This window comes from Bombus bifarius, unplaced genomic scaffold (genome assembly GCF_011952205.1).
Source record: "Bombus bifarius isolate JDL3187 unplaced genomic scaffold, Bbif_JDL3187 scf7180000008000, whole genome shotgun sequence".
Taxonomy (NCBI): Eukaryota; Metazoa; Arthropoda; class Insecta; order Hymenoptera; family Apidae; genus Bombus; species Bombus bifarius.
Window position 1 is genome coordinate 1,291,070 of NW_022884379.1, and position 20,961 is coordinate 1,312,030.

Here is a 20,961-nt window from a genome sequence, read left to right on the forward strand (position 1 = left end):
AGTTATGTTTTCCGAGTGAAATTTAAAATTTGTACTGCGTTTTAATCAATGCTCTTCATCTGATATTTTTTGCAAAATATTGTATGTAACTATGTACTCTAAGTACTACAGAATCTATGACACTTATAAAGCAATAAAATAAAATAAGCGATAAAATTCATGCCCAATAATTTTATATGCTTTGCGCTATCTACTGTACTAAAGAAAAAATTTTCCCTCTCTAGTTGTACAAAGCAATAAGAATGACATAGCAACGTATTTTCAAATTAGACATGTAAGTACTTTAGCCAGTCATGACTTGGCTGATAATAATATATAAATTTATCTATATCTGGCAATAGTCACCGTTTAGAAGGTGCAGAAAACGAACCAATGTACGTATAGCTTAAACACAATTTAATTTATTTTCGACAATATTCGAGTTAATCTCATTTTCTCTTTGGGTTTACTGGCAAACTATGAAAGTTTTAACTGATTTACCGTTAGTATCAAGATTATCTTCGAGAGTCATACGAATTTTAGGATGTAACAAAGGAATTCTGACATTACAAGGCACAAACACATATCTTGTTGGTACAGGTACTAGGTAATAAATGTCAAATTTATTGGTTAAAGAGGTTGGTGGTATATGATATCTAATGCAAATTAATATTTATCTTTTACAGACGCATATTAATAGATGCAGGTGAAGAAAAATCTTCCAATGAGTATACAAAAGTATTGCGTGAAGTCTTAGAAAAAGAGAAAGCAACTATTCAACATTTATTAATTACACATCATCACGTTGACCATTTAGGGGGAGTAAATTATGTTTTAGATATGTTAAAAGAAACTGATACCACAGGATGCACCAGTATAGTGTGGAAATTACCAAGAGCTTCTAATGACAAAAACTCCAGTAAACTTGAAACGCAAGTTCAATGGGAAAATTTAAAAGATAAGCAGGTAGTGGAAGTAGAAGGAGCTAAACTTCGTGTTGAGTATACTCCAGGACATGCATCCGATCATGCTTGCTTTATGCTCGAAGACGAAAAAATACTGTTTAGTGGAGATTGTGTTCTTGGTGAAGGTACTGTCATTTTTGAGGATTTAGAAACCTACCTGGCTTCTCTGAGAAAAATGTTGGGAATGCAGGCAAAAACGATATATCCAGGTCATGGGCCTGTAATAGAAGATCCAGAAACTGTAATTAATTATTATATTAAACACAGGTTAAAACGAGAAAATGACATTTTAGGCATCCTGCAGCAAAATGCAAAAGATAATACATTATCTGAAGCAGATATTGCAAAATTTTTAAACATGGTAATAATCATTATTTCATTTTTGATACATATCTAAACATGTGATGCATAATATAAAAGTTAATATTTCTAGAACGTTTCAAAACATTTGTGGGAAGCAGTAATCTACAGCATAGAGCGTCATCTTGATAAATTAGTAAAAGAAGGTAAAGTGAAAGGCGAGAAAGGAAAGTGGCAAAGTATGTAACTAAAATGATTTTAGCAAATTATTTAATTTAAAATGTAAATTGTTAAATTATCTATAGTGTTTATAAAATGTTTGTAAATATTATACAAAAGGAGAAAATACAATGTTCTATTGTTTCATGATTTATTTATAATCTAATACTATGTCTATACCCATGTCAGTTGAGAAAATCATCGAGAAAGCGATGCTGTGAAACATTTATTCGACTTACAGGAACAAAATGATAATACATTATTTACGAATTTTGTTTTTCAATATTTAGGCTGACAATGCTAAAAATGTGCGTACAGTGTACAATAATTGTTACAAAGATTTTCACGAAGTATATGCCACATAATATAATAATCTGCTTAGTTGATTAATGCATTCATAGTCTTCTTATTTATTTTACGGGTTCATTAAAACACGTGACACGTGAATAGATGCTCGATATAAAATATATACTTTGCTACAAAGACATATCACGACAATAAACGTTTCAATATCTTCATTATAAAATCTGTTTTCTATTAGATAATATTGGCGAGTATTCATACACGCGGTATATAGCACCCCTTATTTTGAACAAAGGGGAAAACCCCGACGTAACATGATGTTACAATATAAATCTATATATACATATATATAGATTTCGTTTATATCTTTAATAAGCTCACTTCATCTAATCATCTGTTTCTCTCTTTGGGTAAACGTAAAAAATATATATATATATATATTTATATGCACTCTATATATATATATATAAATCTCAATGATATATATTTCTATGGTATTAATTATTCTTCATATGGACATATAATATAATCTCTCTGTTGTTTTGTATTTGTCTAGTAATTATCGATAACATCATCAACGCAATCACATAATATCCTATTAATTGATATTAATCGTTAACAAAAAATTGTATTTATTAAACAACATACGAAATATATTATACTTAAAAACATATAATAGAAACGACATCAAACAACAAGATGATTCATTTGTTAGAATGAAATCAAGTCAAAGAAAGAAAGATGCTTTAATGTATTAATGAACTCCTGTAGGATTCTAATTCAAGGTACTGTGAAAAAACATAACTTTTGTTACACTCAATTCCGATGGCTCCACTTAAAGTTGAGTGGGGTCAGTACATTGTTGATTATTACAACACATATACACACGTATCGTACTTATAATGTTCCTTTTCCGCAATGAGAAAGACCAATCGCAGATACTTTACAATAGAGAAAAGGCACCTGGATGCGCAAGAGACATTTGATGGAGATAAATAAAATGAATTATCACATTCGACAACTCGTAGAAAAAGGAAGATAAAGGAAACTCTAATTGTCGCGCTCTTGTGCGCCCGTCTTACTTAAAACATTAAAAGTTTTCAATTGTTACAAAGGTGGTGCTAACTTCGTCCATTTTCATCATATAAAAACGGATTTCATATCTATCACATACAAAGTCTGAAACGACAATGTGGCACAAATATATAACTCGTACCGAGCCAAGACTATATCTCTCATACTCAACTGGTTGGAATTAATTACTCTCATTCGTTCAGTCGTTCTCTCTCTCTCTCTCTCTCTCTCTCTCTCTTTCTCTCACTTTCTCACTTTCTCTCTCTCTCTCTCTCTCGCTGGCTCGCTCACACATTTCCTTTCCCTCACGCCTTCTCTCTGTATCCTAAGATACATCGAATACACAATTATATTTTAATGACAAGAATACGGCAGTACTACATAAGAAAACCGTTTTGAGGATCGAAGCAGCTCGGATTTATGTAGCTTAACAGATCATGCTCTGACATCGAGGTAAGCTCTTGAGGCAACATACCATCTTCCTGCTTTCTAACAGTTGTACCGTTTGCACTATTAGCTGCATTTGCTATAGGTGGGTTTACATTTTGACTGTTGGGTGTTTTATTCGCCACTTGTTCAACGATATTATTCTGGCCTGAAGGTGATTTAGGCAAAATACCCTCCATAGCACTGTTCATTAATTGCGCGCTTTGAGTGGCCACACTATTTAATATGTTCTTCGTTGCGATAATGGCGTGCGCGGTTGTCGTAGTAATGGGTCGATTGTTAATAATATCTTGAGTAGCGTTAGTAATTACATTATTAATCGCTTGCTCGGCATAATTAGTTAGCCTTTGTTGAGATGGTTCCTGGGCCGCTCCACTCGCTAGAGCAGAACTAGCTTCAGCAACGAAACCTGCCGGCTGATTTAACATGGAACCGATATCTTGTTGCACCGCCTGTTGCATCGCTTGAGCCGCTTGCGCTTGCTGAACCGCTTGCTGAACAGCTTGAACTTGTTGTACAACTTCCTGCGTAGCTTGCTGCACCGCTTGTTGAACTACTTCCTGCGTTGCTTGCTGGACAGCCTGCTGAACGGCCGGTACTTGAACTTGTTGTACCGCTTGCACCTGTTGTACAGCCTGCTGGACAACTTGCGCATGCTGCACCACATGTTGAACAACTTGCTGCTGCGCCTGTTGCACAGCTTGGACCGCTTGCTGCTGTGCCTGGGCGACAACCTGTTCGACTTGCTGTTGCGCTTGTGCGACAACCTGTTCCACTTGATGCGCTTGTTGAATCGCTACAACATCTTGTTGTATAAGACCCGGAATCTGCGGAATGTGCTCCGCCGCTGTCGACATACTCTCGTTCGTAACTTGTAACGGATTATGAGATGGTACACTAACGTTAGAATTCGACGTACCGGTCGCAGCCACGGACGGCTCCTGCATCGACGGTAAAAGAGCAGCGTTGATAGTAGTGAGCAAACTATCGCCGTTAGTCTGCTCCGAGACCACTGATGCGGGCGATGGAACGGACGTTGCAGCATTCCCCGGCAAAGGTGTCACGGTTTGACCCGGCAGGAAAGCTTCGAGAATCGTCTTGACGTTATTTGGTGGACTACTTCTATTTTGTTGGGGGCTCGAGATCGTTTCGTGATCAGTAACTGCGGAAACATGACTCATTATGGTATTACTATTGGGATTTACGGTACGCAGAGGGGACACCAATTGATGAGATTCAGCGCCAGAGTTAACGAGAGTATCTAACTTGACGCCTTGAGGGGAAGAAGCTAAAATATTGGAAGCTTGTCCTTGCTGAGGCTGGCGTCCTGTAGTAATAATGGAAGCTCGTTGTTGTATGGTACCTACGAATCCATTCTCTTGACCCTCAGCCTCTTTGACGTTCGATTCGATATGGTTGAGATATTTTTCTACGCTATGGGCACTCTGTGCAGGTAGCTGTCCGTTTGATGTAGCAGTAAAATTTGGTAGTGTAGCGAACTCCGACTGATGATGCTTCATGCGAAGATCAACAACACCGCCGCCCTGAAGACTTCCATTAGGACTGCCTTCTGCCGGCAACATCGGATTAGTTTCTTTGTTGATATGATGAGGACTTAGAACTTTGACTTGAGATGTTTCGTGCATACCTCCGAAGGTGTTCTGGTGTGTCGACACCAACGACAATGGATGTGGATTTCGCATTAGATCTACCACGCCGAGGAGATTGACCGCCTCTTGCACAGGTGAACCGTTCGCCGTCACAGGAACTGACCTAATCATATTAGCCTGAGGTGCTTCCCTCGAGTTCTCGCTGACGAGCTGTTGCAACGGGCTGGTACCATTCGAACTGTTCGCAGTCGGCGTCGGTATACTCTGCATGCTGTTTTCGCTAATCATACTGTTTTCGCTATTCTCGTCTAGTACCTCGGTCTTCAAATTATCTGGCAGAATTAATTGAAGATTCGAAGATGATCTGCGATTTAAAAGCGGATTCGCTACCAAAGCTGGTGGCGGCATCATCACGTCAGGCGGTGAATTTTGACAATTTGAACTTTGTGCAGCCCACATCATAACGGGTGTTACCTGAGAGGATGCCGTCACCGGTGGCGGACTTGGATCGCTCTTAAGAGCTTCCGGTGTTTGAGATGTTGGCTGTTGTGGTTGTATAGTCGTTAAGAAATTTGCTGTTCCTGCGGCTGCTTGTGTAATCAGAGCTGAAACATCATTACTTTGTATATATACGTCTAATATCTACAAATCATTTATAAACGATGCTTCATTTGATTACTTCCCTTTTTGTATGTTTAATTGTCATAATCATATAATTCTTTTAAGAGAGGACAAGAGAGTTTTATTACATACAAAGATGAAAGATTCACTTACTGTTTGATGTTACACCTGTAGTTAGAGACACTGCTGCAGGAGATGTTGCTAGAGTAGTATCACCGTTAGTAGTGGATAGAGGCGAAGTTATAGACTCGATTTTGCCCACAGATGGCTCGGGTGGCGTAGATGCAGCGGTATAAAGGAAAGTATGAGGCTCGCTCGTTTTTCCAGACGATACCGCGTACAATTTTACGCTAACCGTTTCCGAGGGTGCCAGATCTTGCCGCCTGTATGCAGGTACCACACAAACCAGGTGCGTTTGTTGCAGAAACTCCTTGTCAGGTAGAACCGCGCACTCCCAATGCGGCTCCAAACTACTCGATAGATCATCGTTGTCTAGTTGAAATACTACGCGAGTATCTTTCAGAAAATTCTTTCCAAGTATAAATAATTCTAATCCTCCGGTACATGGACACGATGTGAGTGATTTCTTACAGATCTCCGGTATTCCCGGTGGTTGAGCTAAAACGATCAATTATATCAATGGAATATAATTATCACGCTTTTATTTTAGCAAAAAGATTTCTTATGTTTTAAGGAACACTTTATATTTATCAAAAATGACTTTTCCCACCTTTTTTAATCTTAAAACATTCGCTAAGGATAAAGAAGTCGATCGAATTAAAAGAACCGCGGCCAAATTAAATTTAATGAAATATAATCTGAAAAATCTTATTGCGATACGTACTGCAAACTATCGGTTGAGAACAAACTTGCAAAGTTTCCGAACTACCATCGGGATGAGTGATTCTAGTACGAAAAACCATGCGACAACGAGTTGATTTTTTCTTGCTACGTCCTTGAAGCACTCCGGCTTCCTGAGGGAATCTGTGCTCCACGTCGACGTTCCGTTCTTTCAAAATACCGACGCAGTCGCACGTGACCATCATGTCTTTCGCTGGATCCATGTCCACCTCGATCACGATGGTACCGTCGATTTTCCGTTCGATGCATGGCGTTGAATTTTTACCGCTTACACGGCAAGCTTGGTAAAACATATGGGGAGCGACACGACCAAGATCCGTGCCGATGAAAACTTGAAGGGTAGTTGGTTTATCGTAACCAACGAGACGAACAATTGGAAATCCATTTCCGGTTCGATCCTTCACTGCTCCTCTCGAACCTTCCGTCTGATAACGAGCTCTGTGCTGCTGCTCGGGTTGACAGATAATTTGCAATTGCACCTTTCCATCTGTAGAAGCAGTACCTGTAAGTTGTACAAAAATACCATATTACAATATGTTCAGTCGAACCGAAGATTCGAAAATTGTTGTCTTCGAAGCTTAAGCTTCGTACGTTAAAAAACTTCGTTATCCTTTTCTGATTTAATTATCAGGATATAGAAATGATACCGAGAAAAATATGTATCGATAAATACGATTGACAGTCGTAAAAATATGCTGATTTCTCTGGTTCTAACTTGAGAAATAGAATTGTGTAACAGGCATCATTCGCAGATATCGTTCTTATAATTCCATTCTTTCCGAACGAAGAGACGAGGAGTCGACGAGGGAAAAGTGTTTTAAATTCTCATTTTAATACGAAGAGAGGAAACAACGTGTGAAAGTTATATAATTTCGTTTGACCTATATTCGATAATGCGTTTTCATATCGGTGAAACAATATCGACGATTTATTTTAACTGGATATTGAACGGTTCCTAAACAACGAAGATAACTTATCGTTACGGTAAAAAGTCTGACGGGAGGTGAAATATTTCGCCAGAAGTGGACGTATCGAACTAATGACTAGCCGAATACCAGCGACAATATGGTCGAAAAAAAAATCATGCTAGCCGAAGGTTATCGGTTTGTATTATTCTCTAAGACAAGTTACAAAAATTTGTCGTCTGTGATCTTTTTCGCTTTCCCTTTCCTTCTTTCTTCCGTCCTCCTTTCTGTTCATCATCATCCAGATACAAACAAGAGTCTTCACGCGTAAAGTTTATTTAACATATTTATCTAACGAACTCGTGCCTCCACTAAAAATGAACAATTAACACGCGCCCGACAATATAAACAGTACGCGGCGCGTACTGATCGCTTTGATAACGGTGCTGTCCTCTCAAAATTCCCATTGTAAATTATCCTCTCGAGAAATTCAAGAACATCTCTATAAGACGACGCGGCGACAGGAGGAGTATCGTTATCTCTGCCTCGTGACCTCGCGCAGACCTCGCGACTGGTATCTCCACCAAAAAACCGCAATATCAACGGCAATAAATTTTCAAAGCCGTCTGTCGAGAGAACAGTTTGCTCTCTTAACAAGATCGATAAACTCAACGGCATCGTTTCGGATGTTCGATAAAATGAAAAGGGTTAGCGACAGATCCGAACGCGACACTCGTCGAACCTCCAATGACAGAAGAGAAAGGATAAAGATGAAAAAGAAAACGAATGAGCGCGAGTAACCGCTGAAATATGCGAAGAACATGCGAGAAAAACATGACAAGTCCAACTGTATCGATTTTTTTCATTTTCCATATATTTGCGTAAACGTTCGCAAACTAATTATGAAATTACAATTTTCATAATTTGATATAATATCGATCATCAGATTTTTAGATTCCTTATCATGTTCTTTTCTTATGGTCATCCCATATTAAAAAAAAAAAAAAAAAAAAAAAGAAAGAAAGAAGACACATGAGAACAAACGTGTGTCCTGCACGTACACAGTTGAGAGGTGAGGGTGACAGGGCCCTGCTGAGTCCTCTTAGCAAGGACACCCAAGCCTGGACGAGATCTCGAGACTTCCACCACTCTCCCCGTGGCTCCGTTTCCTGTCCTGTTTCCTGAGATCGTAGCTAATCCACCTATTCCATTGGACGAGCCTCTATTGGCCGTCTTGCTGTCAGAATTGGTCGTGTGTGTAACCTCCGGGAAGGAGAAGTTCGCGTCCTCGGACTCCAGCTTAATGTCCATCTTTCTCCTCTTTGAATCCTCCTCGCCGGCGCCGTTCCAAGCCTGTTAAAACCAACAGAATGGATTGATATAGAGAGGCGTGAGTATGCGTGCGTGCAATGTAGCTGCCTTGGTCAATTTAACGAATCAAACCGCTGATCGACCGGGTTCAACTACCGTTAGAGACCGGTCAGTGTCGCCGTCGAATCAACGACGATCCCATGGCGGCTACGAGTGATCGCATTAGATTTCGCTTACGTACACGGTAGAGAGTGGCGTAACTTTCGAAGGAGAAGCTTCACGGGCTTTGACTAAACATATCAAGCGGAGATGCTCTCTTGGGGAACGTTCTCGGGGTTGGTAGGAATAGGATGTTACAAAGAACGAGGGTCAAACGTAGTTTACCAAGCTCTCTCAGTGTTAGATCTTTTCTATTGCTAGCTTTGAAACGAGAAAGATATCTCGTTGATTTGGAAACTATGATTTTGGAACTGTGTGAGAAAGACAGTCTAATGTACGCTATAGTAGATAACGCCTAGATGACAGATAATGAAATAGGTAGATAAGAAGATAATATAAGGCCTTTTGTTATAGAACGACGCGTTAATGGTGAAAGTATCTTACTCTGTTTGTTTTATCTGACGAGATTTTGCTTCGCAAGTCTTTAACGATCGAAAGTGGCTACCGTAAGCGTTCCACTATAGTATCTGAAATCAGCCGCGATACTTTGGGCAATATCAAGCGCTTAACCAGCCTGTAATATTTACTCAATTATCACGGACTATATCGCGGTCGCGTTGTAAGCAACGCATTATTAAAACGTATGATCTGCGTGAGCCTCGTCCGCGTATAACGTACATACGTATGTACACGAACGTGGCCGAGCTTCGCGGCATTATCCATATATCGCGTTGTTACGCAACACGCAGACCGAGAATAAGTTTATCACTGCATGTATCGATATCAATCAAAGCTCGGTGGTGGCTGCGGGACACGCATGTTTGTGCAACACGATAAAAGTCAGGAGGAGTGAAAAGAAAAAGCGAAGAATAAAGAAAGAAAAAAAAAGAATCGCGCGATTTCTTTCGAGTATCTTCACAGATACCGCTGCACGTTTCTGATAGTTTCACAATATTTCTTTTAACAGGACGTTGACTGGATCGCTGTGTGTTGCATACGTACGGGATAAAAATAATTTCGAGACAACAGACTCGCCGGTTCGAGATCTTTCACTTCCTCCACTTCCTTTGCGTGTTACGACACCGGATGAAACACGAAGATATATTTTTTTCTTCCTTTCTCAATTTTCTTACGAAGCCCGTAACAATTAGAAAAATTCATCGGATAATACAACAATATATTATTTGATAACAGCGCAAATGTAACGCTATTTTCATGACGATAATAGTCGATAATTCCGTGCTTGTTGCTTCTGCCAGTCGCTTTTGTCACGTTCACGATAACCCGCCGCGATATACGTATAAACAAAATGCTAGTAACATCGAAGTTAGCATGCGATAAGTGAACATGTTTCTAACGTTTGAACTGTTTTAAATGACTAAGGAGATCTGCTTTGACGTAGATATATACGTAATTATCCGATTCGTACAGTATCGATGAGTTTGAACGATTTGAAATAATTCCCGGCACTCGAACGATGATCCTCTATCGATGGTTCCGAATTATTTCGATTCATCAACTTTCTAATATCAAGTAACTATTGTATAAACTCTGTGCTATCGATCGTAAGCTTGAGACCATCCCTTTGTAAAATTTTGTTACGATTTTTGACCAGATTGAAAAATCAAAGAAATAATCGTAACACGAATCTTCCATTTTTCGATATTGTCCACGTATTCTTTGACTTTGAAAATACACGTTTACAATATTGATTTCGAGATGAATTTAACAGAAAACCGTGAATGATACAACCGCTACGCTATTTACGATAATTCCACTCTCGCTTTGCACTTCGAAGCTGAACAACATATGAGAAATCTTATATACAAAATGACAAGTGAAAGAATGTTAATTCGTCTTAAACCCCCTGCTGTATCGATCAATGATTAAATCTTATTCGAACCGACAATACTACCGATCTTATTTCTGTTCTTTTATCGATAAAAATTTCACTAATTTATATAAGATCAAACAGAGTTCGATATCGACATTAAACGTTTATCAGAGTATCTTCTTACAACATCGACGATTAATACTTTTTAATAAATTGCATAACGCAATAGAACTTCGTTTATACGAACAAGTGAATACTAATACTCAGATATGTGAATTCATAGTTAGGCCTCTACTTTCCGAAATATCGAAAGTAATTTTAATTATACGAACATGTACACTCATAGTGAACATAATGCAATCGTTCGAGGGATTCATAACAAAAAGCATCTTTAATATCTGTTCGATACATTTCAAATTTTATAAGCGAGACATTCATTACACGATTCCTATGAATCTATCTACGAGTTAAGAAGAGCTGAAGAGGATAGCCAGTTGAACTTCTATCATAGAAACTATTCGAACTATCCGAACTACTTTAACAATGATTTTCGTATAAACGAGAGTTTACTGTACAGCGAAGTGGTTGGTCTCAAATTGATCGAACGATAGTGTAGTTGACTAACGTTTGCGTTCGTAAGGTGTTGTTGACGGTCCTCGAAGCCGAGGCCGGAATCGTTGGAGCTATCGCAACTGTCCTGTGCCGAGCCGCCTCTCGATCCGTGCTCATCCGAGTTTCGTAAAGATCCTAAGGATATCTTAGGCTGTTGCTGTTGCTGCGATTGTGATTGTTGTTGTTGGCGTTGCTGGTGGCTGATCCTTCTTGAGGCGGAATGCGCGCGGCTACTCGACGTGACGGTGCTTCTATGAACCGATCCTGTCACCGCTGATGATCGACCAGCTGCATTGTTACCTGAAACCATAGAATTTAATGAATAAATAGTCAAAATTTGGATACAACGATCTCCTAATTGAATGCGGTTTAATCCCCTACGAAGAACTCAGAATGAATAATATTTTTCAAGGTTCCTTGCATTATAGAAACACCGAGAAAGATACCGACAGTGGTGAAGTACGTAAAGTACGACAGTACGTGTGAAAGTTGGGGATGAAAGTTTGCGATAGAAGCATAAAGCACATAGTAAAGTTTAACTTTGTTCTTTGAAACGTGTCAATTATAATCGTATGAGACTTAAATGAACGAAACACAGGTACCTACCTCTAAAGAACTTTACTATAAAATGATCGTGACTCGACAATTTTTAACAAGCCGAAACCTTGGAACATCGAGTAATTTCCCGTTACCTCACCCTACGTAACGTACAAATGACGAGAAGGAGCTTAATAAAACAGCTCGGGCCAATCGACGATCAAAAACTCGCCTTCCCATCAGTTAAACTCGACGAACTCGTCCGCGACAGAAATGAAATCGAGTCGGTCAACAATAAACCGACACCTCGCCGCGCGACAGCGAATCGGAGGGAAGCAAATAATTCAATTCGGACAATGACACGTTCCAAGTCGGAGTTCAAGACTGTCAGACAGGAGTGCAACGATACATGCGTCACCGACCAGCCGCGACATTACGATTCTTCGACCATGTCGATCTTCCTTGTCGGCGACGAAGCGTGTTACGTAATTTTTGATCCGAAGTATATTTTTGAAAAAGGACGAACGAGTAACTACGAGAATCGACAATGAGATATGTCGAGAGCATAGAAAGATTCTCAAGTCGAGTATTAGTTCTTGTCGAAGACGAGCAACGTAGTGTCGCAATCGTTGCAATGGAGACACAGTGCGATTTGACTTTTATCGAGAGATAAGATTTATATTTATGAGATTCTCGCTTATGAGATTTGTATTTCTGACGATACGATGTACAGAGGCTCCTGACGCTTCTATTAGTCATCACTGAAAAATCGCAACGAAGTCGCGTCGTTCCTCTGAGAGGCATTATCGCGCGATTTTTAACGCGAACGCGACTCTGTTCGACGGCGGGAAAAGAAAATCCGTGGTTATATTTAAATAACCGCGTTCTGTCTGACGAACAGGCGAGAAGCGACGGTTCGACGAGCAGCTTTTAGCCTCGATGCAGCGGCGACTGGTCGTGATTTTCATTTTTCCACTATGGCCGATACAAGCGGTACAGACATCGAGCCGTACAAAGTCCGACAGAGATCGATGATTGTGTGTTAGCGCACTCGTCTCTTCGCAGTCAGAGTAAAAAGACGGGTTTATCTCACGACGATTAACCAGCCGGCGATCGACAAATGGAACGAACAATACGCCGCGTATCACGGATTGATTTTGATATTTTTTCTACGTCTCTCTGTTCCTTCACTTCTTTATTTATTTCCCTGGTGCTTTTGTATTTCCTTTTTCTCTTATCCTTCTTTAATTTCTTCTTTTCATTTCTGTGTATTCATAGAGATTCTGAATGACGTGAATATGTCGTAGGGAGCCACTTGTTGGGACTATCCAACGCTTTATTTGGGATCGTAGAGGAAGAAATGCAATATATATATTTTTTACATAAAAGACAAAGAGTACAGTTGGCAGGTTTTAAACAGAAGTTAAGGAATTAAGAATCGGAGATTATGTTATTTTAGACTTTTATTTAAAAATCTATAGGAGGAAATATAGGAAGATTTGCTAGGAAGAATGTACGGCAAATTGGTTACATTTAGAGATTAAGTTCGAGACTTAAAAATTATTTTAGGACAGATCGTTTAAACTGTAATTCTTATTAAGAACTGTATTCTTACTATTATTAGAGAATGATAAAACTGCTCCACATACAATAATGTGGCGTAGTTCACTTATCATAATATAACTACATATTCTGTATTTCGTCACAGGCCCCACTGAATCTATTTTCGCTGATAACATCCCACGATAAAATTCTGCGCGTTTCTCTGGTTTTTGCGAGTTTCAGATCTCGTAATAATTCGACTATAAATCCGCCATTCGACGTTTTCGCCCCTGTAAACCGCCATCTCGAAATTCCTTCCAGCCATTCTCGATTGTATCTTAAATATTGGACCTCGTCATTGCTGCGAAACTTTGAATTACGATGTGTAATTCGACCCTTGCCTTTGCAATAACAATTTTTGCAATTTTTCGATCATTATGGAATATAATTCATCGCGACCTGGCTGCCACATCATCAAACTGCGAATGTTCATACTTTTACGAAGAGAACTAAAGGACGAGGGATGCTCGAGGGATTTGTTTCAACCGCTAAAACTTAGTACCATGTCTCGAATATTTTTCCGCATTATGTTCATTCTGCGCATCTTTGCACCCTTTAAATTTCCCACAAACGCAATCTACGAACCACACAAATATAACATTTTTACACGTATTAACAAATACAACAACACAGAACCTTCACGATAAGCAAATTCCAAGGAGCAATTCCAAGTAAACGCGCGAGCGCAACAATTATCCTCGCAAATAAAACGTAAGTACAGCCGCGATACGTGTGCAAAAGAGTCAACCTCGAGCTCGCAGATAAACAGGGAAAAATGCGTCCGAACGGATTGAAGAGAGAAGCGTTGAGCGAAGAAATGAGAAAAGAAACGAGGAATATCAAGAAACTGGCAGAAAGAGAGCGAAAAACACGATGTGAAAAGAGAGAGAGAGAAAGAGAAAAGGAGAAATGGGGAGAGAGAAAGGGAGAAAGAGAGAGAGAGAGTAATATCGGTCTATCTATAGAAGCTCGACTACTGGATGGGATAATTGCGTGGGGGTGAAGTTGCAATCGCACATGCAACTGGTGGTGAGGGGATCACCCCTCTCTGCCTTGCCGCCAACAGGGGGTAGACAGGCCGACGTAATGGGCACGTGCACACACGTGTAAGGTGCATCTATGTGATCGTCGAGGAAAATCACGGGACGATGTCAACGACCTACGTTCGCGACGATCTTCGTCGTTTTCAACCTCGATGCTCGGCGTCGTGCATCGTCGCTTCGTGGCGACACTCGCTACACACCTCGTTATTTCGCTTTTACCTCGCCGGATAAATCGCGACCTGTGCGCGGAATTTAATTACGGCTGCGAGTAATTACGCCCGCGACGTAGACGCGAACGTCTGACGGGATAAGGGTACGCGTTTGTTCCTATCGGCGACGTTTATTTTCCAACCAATTTTCTACCTATTTCGAGTGAAATTCGATTAGCTGATATACGAAATACGTAAATTTGTTTACACGTAGTCTGGTTATATTTAATGGTTACTTAAGAGTGATGCAATCAAAGAATTAAAGCTATCAGATATGTATCATCCGGTAACGAGGTACTACAAACGGTGGTTCTAAATTTGTCGAATTCTGCATAAGGTTGACGCGGTGACTCCACTTCGTTTGTTACGTTCCTCGCTTCCGTTTCGAAAACTGAACGTGCCACTTAGGATAATTGAAAGAGCAGCCATTCCGCCGGCCTTGCAATACATTAAAAGCTTGCCAGAGTTGCGTAAATCATACATACAGGTGGATATATTTCCCGTTTATCGCGCAACGCGTTCCTGCGCGCCGAAAAACACGAACTCTAACCCTGTTTGAAAATCCTACGTAATTCGAGTCAATAAACAAGGACTTTAGATCTCAAGAGGAAGCTTAAAACCGCTTAACGATCGCGAAATATCTTATCGCAACCCTTCAACGATACCAGTCTGATATCAGCAAAGTTGTTGATCGTCTTTTTTTTTTTGTTCACGATAGGGGCTTGTTACGGTTGTGAAAGACAACCCCGAAGAGATCAACATGGGCGACGTACCAAAACCACGAAAGAAAATCCAATAATTCAATGATCGTCACCGATTACGAAGCTAACGAAGGAAATAAGGATCGCGTTTGAAGAAGAACAAAGGAAAAAGAAACGACCGCGACGACGAACAACAATTATACAACCTGTGTCAAATAAATTTCGTAGAATTCGTAGTAGAAGGTGTGCAAACTCGTTTAGCTAGCGAACGAGCATCGTTATCCTAGTGTTCGGACTATTCTCCAAAGTAGACTACCAATTTTTCCTGTTCTTACGATATTTTTTCTTCTTTCTCTTCTGTCTCGCTTTCCCGCCGCCTTTCGACTGTTTCTTTTCCTTATTAGGCCTCCCTCTGTCTCTCCTACGCCGTGTACTTACGTCTCCGCCGATTGTCCTCGAACTCGTGGAACATCCGTGCATTTGCGAGTGTACTCCCGATAACAGGATCGATAAACATCGTTACTATTACACGGCAAACAGCGCGTCGGACCGCGCGCTAACTATGACGCCTCTCGAGTCTCAAGGATATTGTTACCTGCGCCGATCGATTCTCTCTCTTTCTCACTCTCGTGATCCTTATCGTGTACGATCCGTGGCGTTCACCATCGTGCGCGCGGAAGTAACTCGTATGCAAAAGCACCGCCTTCTTCTACTGGTTTCCCTTTTTTTTCTTTCGACCACTGTTTGTCAAAGTTTCTATAGCAAGACTACGATAATTTGAAGCGAATATCAAATAGTCGGTATCAAATAATTGGCGGCAAAAAAATTCGTCTACTGGTATAACGATTCTTCTATCGGTTTCCTCCTTTTCCTCTTTTCCCTCTTTTCTCTTTTTAATCGATATGTGTATTTGTTAAAATTTCTATAGGCAGACTATGATAATTCTAAATAGATGTGAAACAGTTGTGACACAGTTGACGCAGAAATACCGCTTTTCTTCTACCGGTTTCTCTTACTTTTCTCCTTCGATCGTTCTCTGCCAAGACATCTGTAGCGAGACTACGCTAATTGTATTTTAAGTGGATACCACCAAGAACAATATATAATTATAATCGTTATATGTCAAAGAAATAATTAGTGGTTTTGATAATCAGCGGTTTTGAGGTCAGATTAGGCTGTGCTTTATCTTTGATGATAATGTTATAACCAACTTCTGTACGGTCATGCTTTTAAGAAATTTAGTTTAGAAAATGTTGATATCTCTCGATAAATTGGCTGATTCGTCATGCAAAATGTCACTCGATATCTTAAGGAAAACTTCAATATGGAATTGGAATGAAATATTTTATTCGCGTCGACAACACTGTTCGTTCGTCTTTTCCTCGAACTCGTGAAATATTTTTTACCTAAGAAAATCGTATAAAGAACTTGACAGAGCTAAGATTAGTAAGAACGTTGTAAAGATTGAAGATTCGCGCGGCAACTAGTAAAATCATACGAATTGTACAAGTTCGTAGTACTGTTGGTTTAATTACGCTTTGCTAGTTTAATCGCAACTTAAACAAAGTTACTGCTAGATCATTGCTCTAGGTGTAAGTGAAGATAGAGAGATAAGGTGGTGTGCTATCCGTCGATTTTTCTCAAACATTGACTAGATAAAGCATATTCTTCGTTGCTAGTATATCGACTAACATGCCGATGACACTAACATACCAATAATACGTACCAAAACTGAGGAAATGTTTATTCGTAAATTAAATTGCATCGGAAAAAACGTCTCTCTTAATTTTGTAAATTTGCTTCTGTGCATATTCTCCCTTTTATCTCCATTTTAGAAAAATATTTCTCCATTCAATCTGTCGGGTACTCTCGATTTCATTTCATGGAAGTTTCAAAATAGTATTAATAAAAAAAATATATAAACATCCATGCTTCCAGCTTTTATTTTATAATTTTTTTTTATTTAATAAGGCTTTTGCCTATCTTTATGTTATACAACCCGTCACTGTATACTTTCGATCGTGTTATTTCCTTTTCTAGATGACGACACTCGACATTACCTTAACGGTTTTCACGATTTCTATATTTTATCTCATAGATTCCAGCACTTTCGCTGGAATTTCGGAAACCTGCGTGTAAACGATTAACCAAATGCCTCGAGCATTTTGTTATCTGCCCGAAAATCGAATGTACAGTTAGAGAACTGGCGGGAAACTTTCCAACGTTTTCCTGTACCGTCCAGGGGAACCGCGTTCCACGGATTCTTGCGACAGAATTCGCGTGACACGTTGACAATCCACTACACGGTTAACGACGATACCGATAGCCTACTTAAGAAGCGGCGATAAGCTCCGTAAAATCCGCGAGGTCACGACACAGCGTGCTAAATAAACGCCACATCGCACGGATATAGCTGAAGAGGAAAGAAGGAAAAGAGTAGAAATGGAGAAGAGATAAAGGCTGTGGACGGACGCCGCTTCAAGATCGATAACGAATTTTCGTATTCTCGTCGAACCAATGAGTTTTTAATATCGTGGTTTCTCTTGTCCCTGAGAACGATCGGTATCGAAAATTGCTGAAATTCGACAGATCGGGAAACGTCATCGACGGATGCAGCTGTGTCAATAAAAAATAGCTACGAGGATCGCGAAGAGCGGAGCAAAGTTTCTCACTCGAGTTTTACAATTCGCGGAAACCCGTTTCGATAAATTTATTATTTAACCCTCAGGCTGTGCAGTTAATTTGTACAATTACCATCGGGTAATTTTAGACGCGAATGAATTCTATTCTATTTTCAATTTTATTATATCTGGCGTCGATTACGCGACGTCCGTAAAAAATTGACGGCGCACAGACGATAACGAGGGACGACAAGAGTTTTCGAAAATAATAACCTCTGACTTTTGTACAGTTCGAGCAACATACATATATTGAAAACCAAACTCTTCATCGTCCTCGTCGTCGTTCTTCATCGTCGCGATTCCTTTAATCGGATGCGTCGTCGTTCTGTTTCATTGACACTGAAAAAGAAAAAAACGCTTGATCCCTGTAACCTCGAGTTCAATCTATAGGCAAGAACAATCACAACAGAAGAATTAACATTTTAGTAAATAAATATTTAACTCTTTATCGTGGCTCGTTTGTTATCAAAGTTTGTTGTCTGCGACTGCATACAGACCGCGTTTAAAAAGGGAAGAAAGAGATACGAGTTTCGCGCATTTTATCAGTAGGTATCCTCCGTGTACAATCGAGTGAGTCAACGTACCTTTTAATCAGATCTCTTTTTCTTTCTCTCTCCCTCTCTCTCTCTCTTCATCTCTCGACCACTCACTCTGCACGTACATCACTACACATACAGTTTTAGAGTCGACAGGTCACGTACAGTAGTTCGCGAAAGTACATGATCACCTGCAGAAGCTTTTTTTGGATACTGTATGTGTTACACAAAATATTTTGTATGGCACGCGATATGACGCGATTTTGGTCACGTTGATAAAGTTTGAGATAAATTCGAAAATGTATACAGAAGTTGCAAGATATTTATTGCAAACAGACACTTCATAAGGACTGCAAAGTTATTTAGACAGTCGATTATTCGTTGTAATAATAAGCTTAAACATTTAATAAGATCATGCTTAACGCTAGTAAATAATTACATGTTCTAGGTAGCTATCGTTCATATCGCACATGTAATATAATTTTTTTGCTGCGTTCTAATATATTTCCAGACTAGTTTCAAAGTCTGTCATCATAATCATGACAAACGTGTAATTATAGCGTTAGCGAAATTTCAAATACTTTGTGTAATACACACATAATATATTCATACAAACTTTCTGTGATAAGCGTTCGAATAATTTCATGAGTGATTGTACCTCGAGTATGTACGACGAGTCGGTGTTATTTACGTAACAATGAAAAGAAATAATCAAGCCGGCCTCTCTCGCTTATCGATAATTCCGCGAGATGATTAGTCGGTTGACGGGCCACACGTTCTCCATCTCGGCGACAAGCGAAAAACAGGCCTGATAAGTATATACTTTTGTGAGAAGATCGTGCTCTTTCGTATTCCGATTACTTCTTCAGATTATATCTCGACGTGTACGTTTTTGTTGTTCTTCCGACTGCGATACGACACTTTGATAATCGCGTTGATAGTAAAATAAGCATAGTTTTCTAGTATTTTTGGACATCATAAAAGTAAGCTATGTATATAGATAGTAACAGGATCGAGATAAGTGCGCAATTATTTTGATAAAATCGTCGATTGCCCGAAGATTCAGAAACGAAAGATTTCGTCAAATCTTCTACGTTTTTCGAACGAGCACGAAGTTTGATTAAAATTATAATCCGACTATGGTAATTCGTTATAATCGTAATCTAACAAATGTAGTACATTCGTCGATAAAATTTAGTTTCATCCTTCCAAATTACGAGCAATCGTCGCTCGCCAGGCCAGTTCTCTTTCTCTTTCTCTCTTTCTCTCTCTCTCTGTATGGTTTAATCGGATTCTGGTCGCGTCGCCAGTTGTATCAAGTGTACTGTTAGACGAGCGTACGAGCGGTTCGTATATATTGCCCAAGAATGTGTACATGCGCATTATTAATGAGCGTCGCTTTGCGCGTAGACTTCGCACTCGCGCGGCCGAGCACATGTTCGAAACACGTGGATTATGTCGGCGGGGACGCCTGTGGCGCGAGATCTCATCTAGATGGATGTGCCACGTTATGAAAGAGCCCGAATACCCAACACGTGGGACGATTTCAGGCCAATCGGGTCTCGGAAGGTATTCTTACGGGTTTCGTTCGTTCGAGAATCTAGTCGAGATCCAGGCGTGATCGCGTTGAAAAAAGATTAGGGAATCCGTATAACCTTGACGAGTTTTTACGTGAGAAATGGCCAGAATATAAAGTAGAGTACTATCACCGATTCGATGTAACGAAATGAATAAATATCGCGATCTGAATATTTGATTGACGAGCGAATCTCTAAATTAATAATATTAGGTTTTTAGTACTTCATCGATAATTAGAAGAAAAAAGTTCAGGAAGAAAAGCCATGTAAAGAGGGGATATTGAGTTTCGAGCATCTCACCGACGATTGCAGAAAAAGATCTATCTGGAGATCATGCGGCAAATGGATATTGTATTTTGAACGATTAAAAGAAAAAATCTATAAAGAAGCATATTTAAAGATGGAAAAAATTGCGTCACGTTTCCCTAGGGAAAATCTGTCTATTACTGAGTATCCAACGATACGAAACGTGACCCGAAATAACCTCACGAATTGCGGTTTAACAAGAAGGTTATCAAACTAATTTCTCACTGTTGCGAGTCGAGCGTGGCCAATTGAATACGTTGAAGAATTTGTACACGTTCGTAATCGTCAACGAGATTCTTCTAGGAATGAAAAACGCATAGTTGAATTCTATGGATGTTGGATAATTTCGCAAAGAATGCAATCTATGCGAGCGAGGCCCATCTACTACGATTCATCGTGTTCTCCTACGTTCCCGGAAACACTCAAGAGGCCGAGAAACACTTCGAAATCGTATCTCGGATTAATCCCTCGAGAGTGTAATAAAATGGCAAAGAATTTGAACAAGTAATTTAGAAAATAATTGTTTCAGTGTCATCAAGATTTCCTGCATTTTTTACATCAGAACTAGA

At 39.6% G+C, this 20,961-nt stretch overlaps 2 protein-coding genes across 9 annotated transcripts in view; one reads left to right on the top strand and one right to left on the bottom strand.

Annotated features, from left to right (window-relative positions):
- Positions 1-226: 226 nt before the first annotated feature.
- LOC117206296 (endoribonuclease LACTB2) lies at positions 227-1,613 on the top strand. Its single transcript, XM_033445515.1, has 3 exons — positions 227-586; positions 666-1,305; positions 1,378-1,613. The coding sequence occupies exons 1-3, from the start codon at positions 459-461 to the stop codon at positions 1,489-1,491; spliced, it is 882 nt and encodes a 293-aa protein (XP_033301406.1). The 5' UTR covers positions 227-458; the 3' UTR covers positions 1,492-1,613.
- Positions 1,614-1,674: 61 nt separating this feature from the next.
- Positions 1,675-20,961, bottom strand: part of LOC117206293 (nuclear factor of activated T-cells 5) — a 58,623-nt gene continuing 39,336 nt past the window's right edge. For 3 of the 8 annotated variants that reach the window (XM_033445504.1, XM_033445503.1, XM_033445506.1), the window contains exons 2-6: positions 11,214-11,500; positions 8,346-8,637; positions 6,363-6,881; positions 5,672-6,136; positions 1,675-5,502 (exon numbers count right to left, since the gene is read on the bottom strand). In XM_033445504.1, the coding sequence (XP_033301395.1) occupies positions 3,218-5,502; positions 5,672-6,136; positions 6,363-6,881; positions 8,346-8,637; positions 11,214-11,500 (3,848 nt within the window). In that variant the 3' untranslated portion in view covers positions 1,675-3,217. The remainder of the gene's footprint in view (positions 5,503-5,671; positions 6,137-6,362; positions 6,882-8,345; positions 8,638-11,213; positions 11,501-20,961) is intronic. The other 5 variants (XM_033445509.1, XM_033445508.1, XM_033445505.1 and 2 more) reach the window with 5 other exon arrangements.

What these genes read in the sequence shown, in the direction of transcription:
- LOC117206296 (XM_033445515.1), top strand. Translation starts at nt 459, where the DNA reads ATGAAAGTTTTAACTGATTTACCGTTAGTATCAAGATTATCTTCGAGA. An exon ending in CTTGTTGGTACAGGTACTAG is followed by an intron (nt 587 to 665) that starts GTAATAAATGTC and finishes TATCTTTTACAG; the next exon opens with ACGCATATTAATAGATGCAG. An exon ending in TTGCAAAATTTTTAAACATG is followed by an intron (nt 1,306 to 1,377) that starts GTAATAATCATT and finishes TAATATTTCTAG; the next exon opens with AACGTTTCAAAACATTTGTG.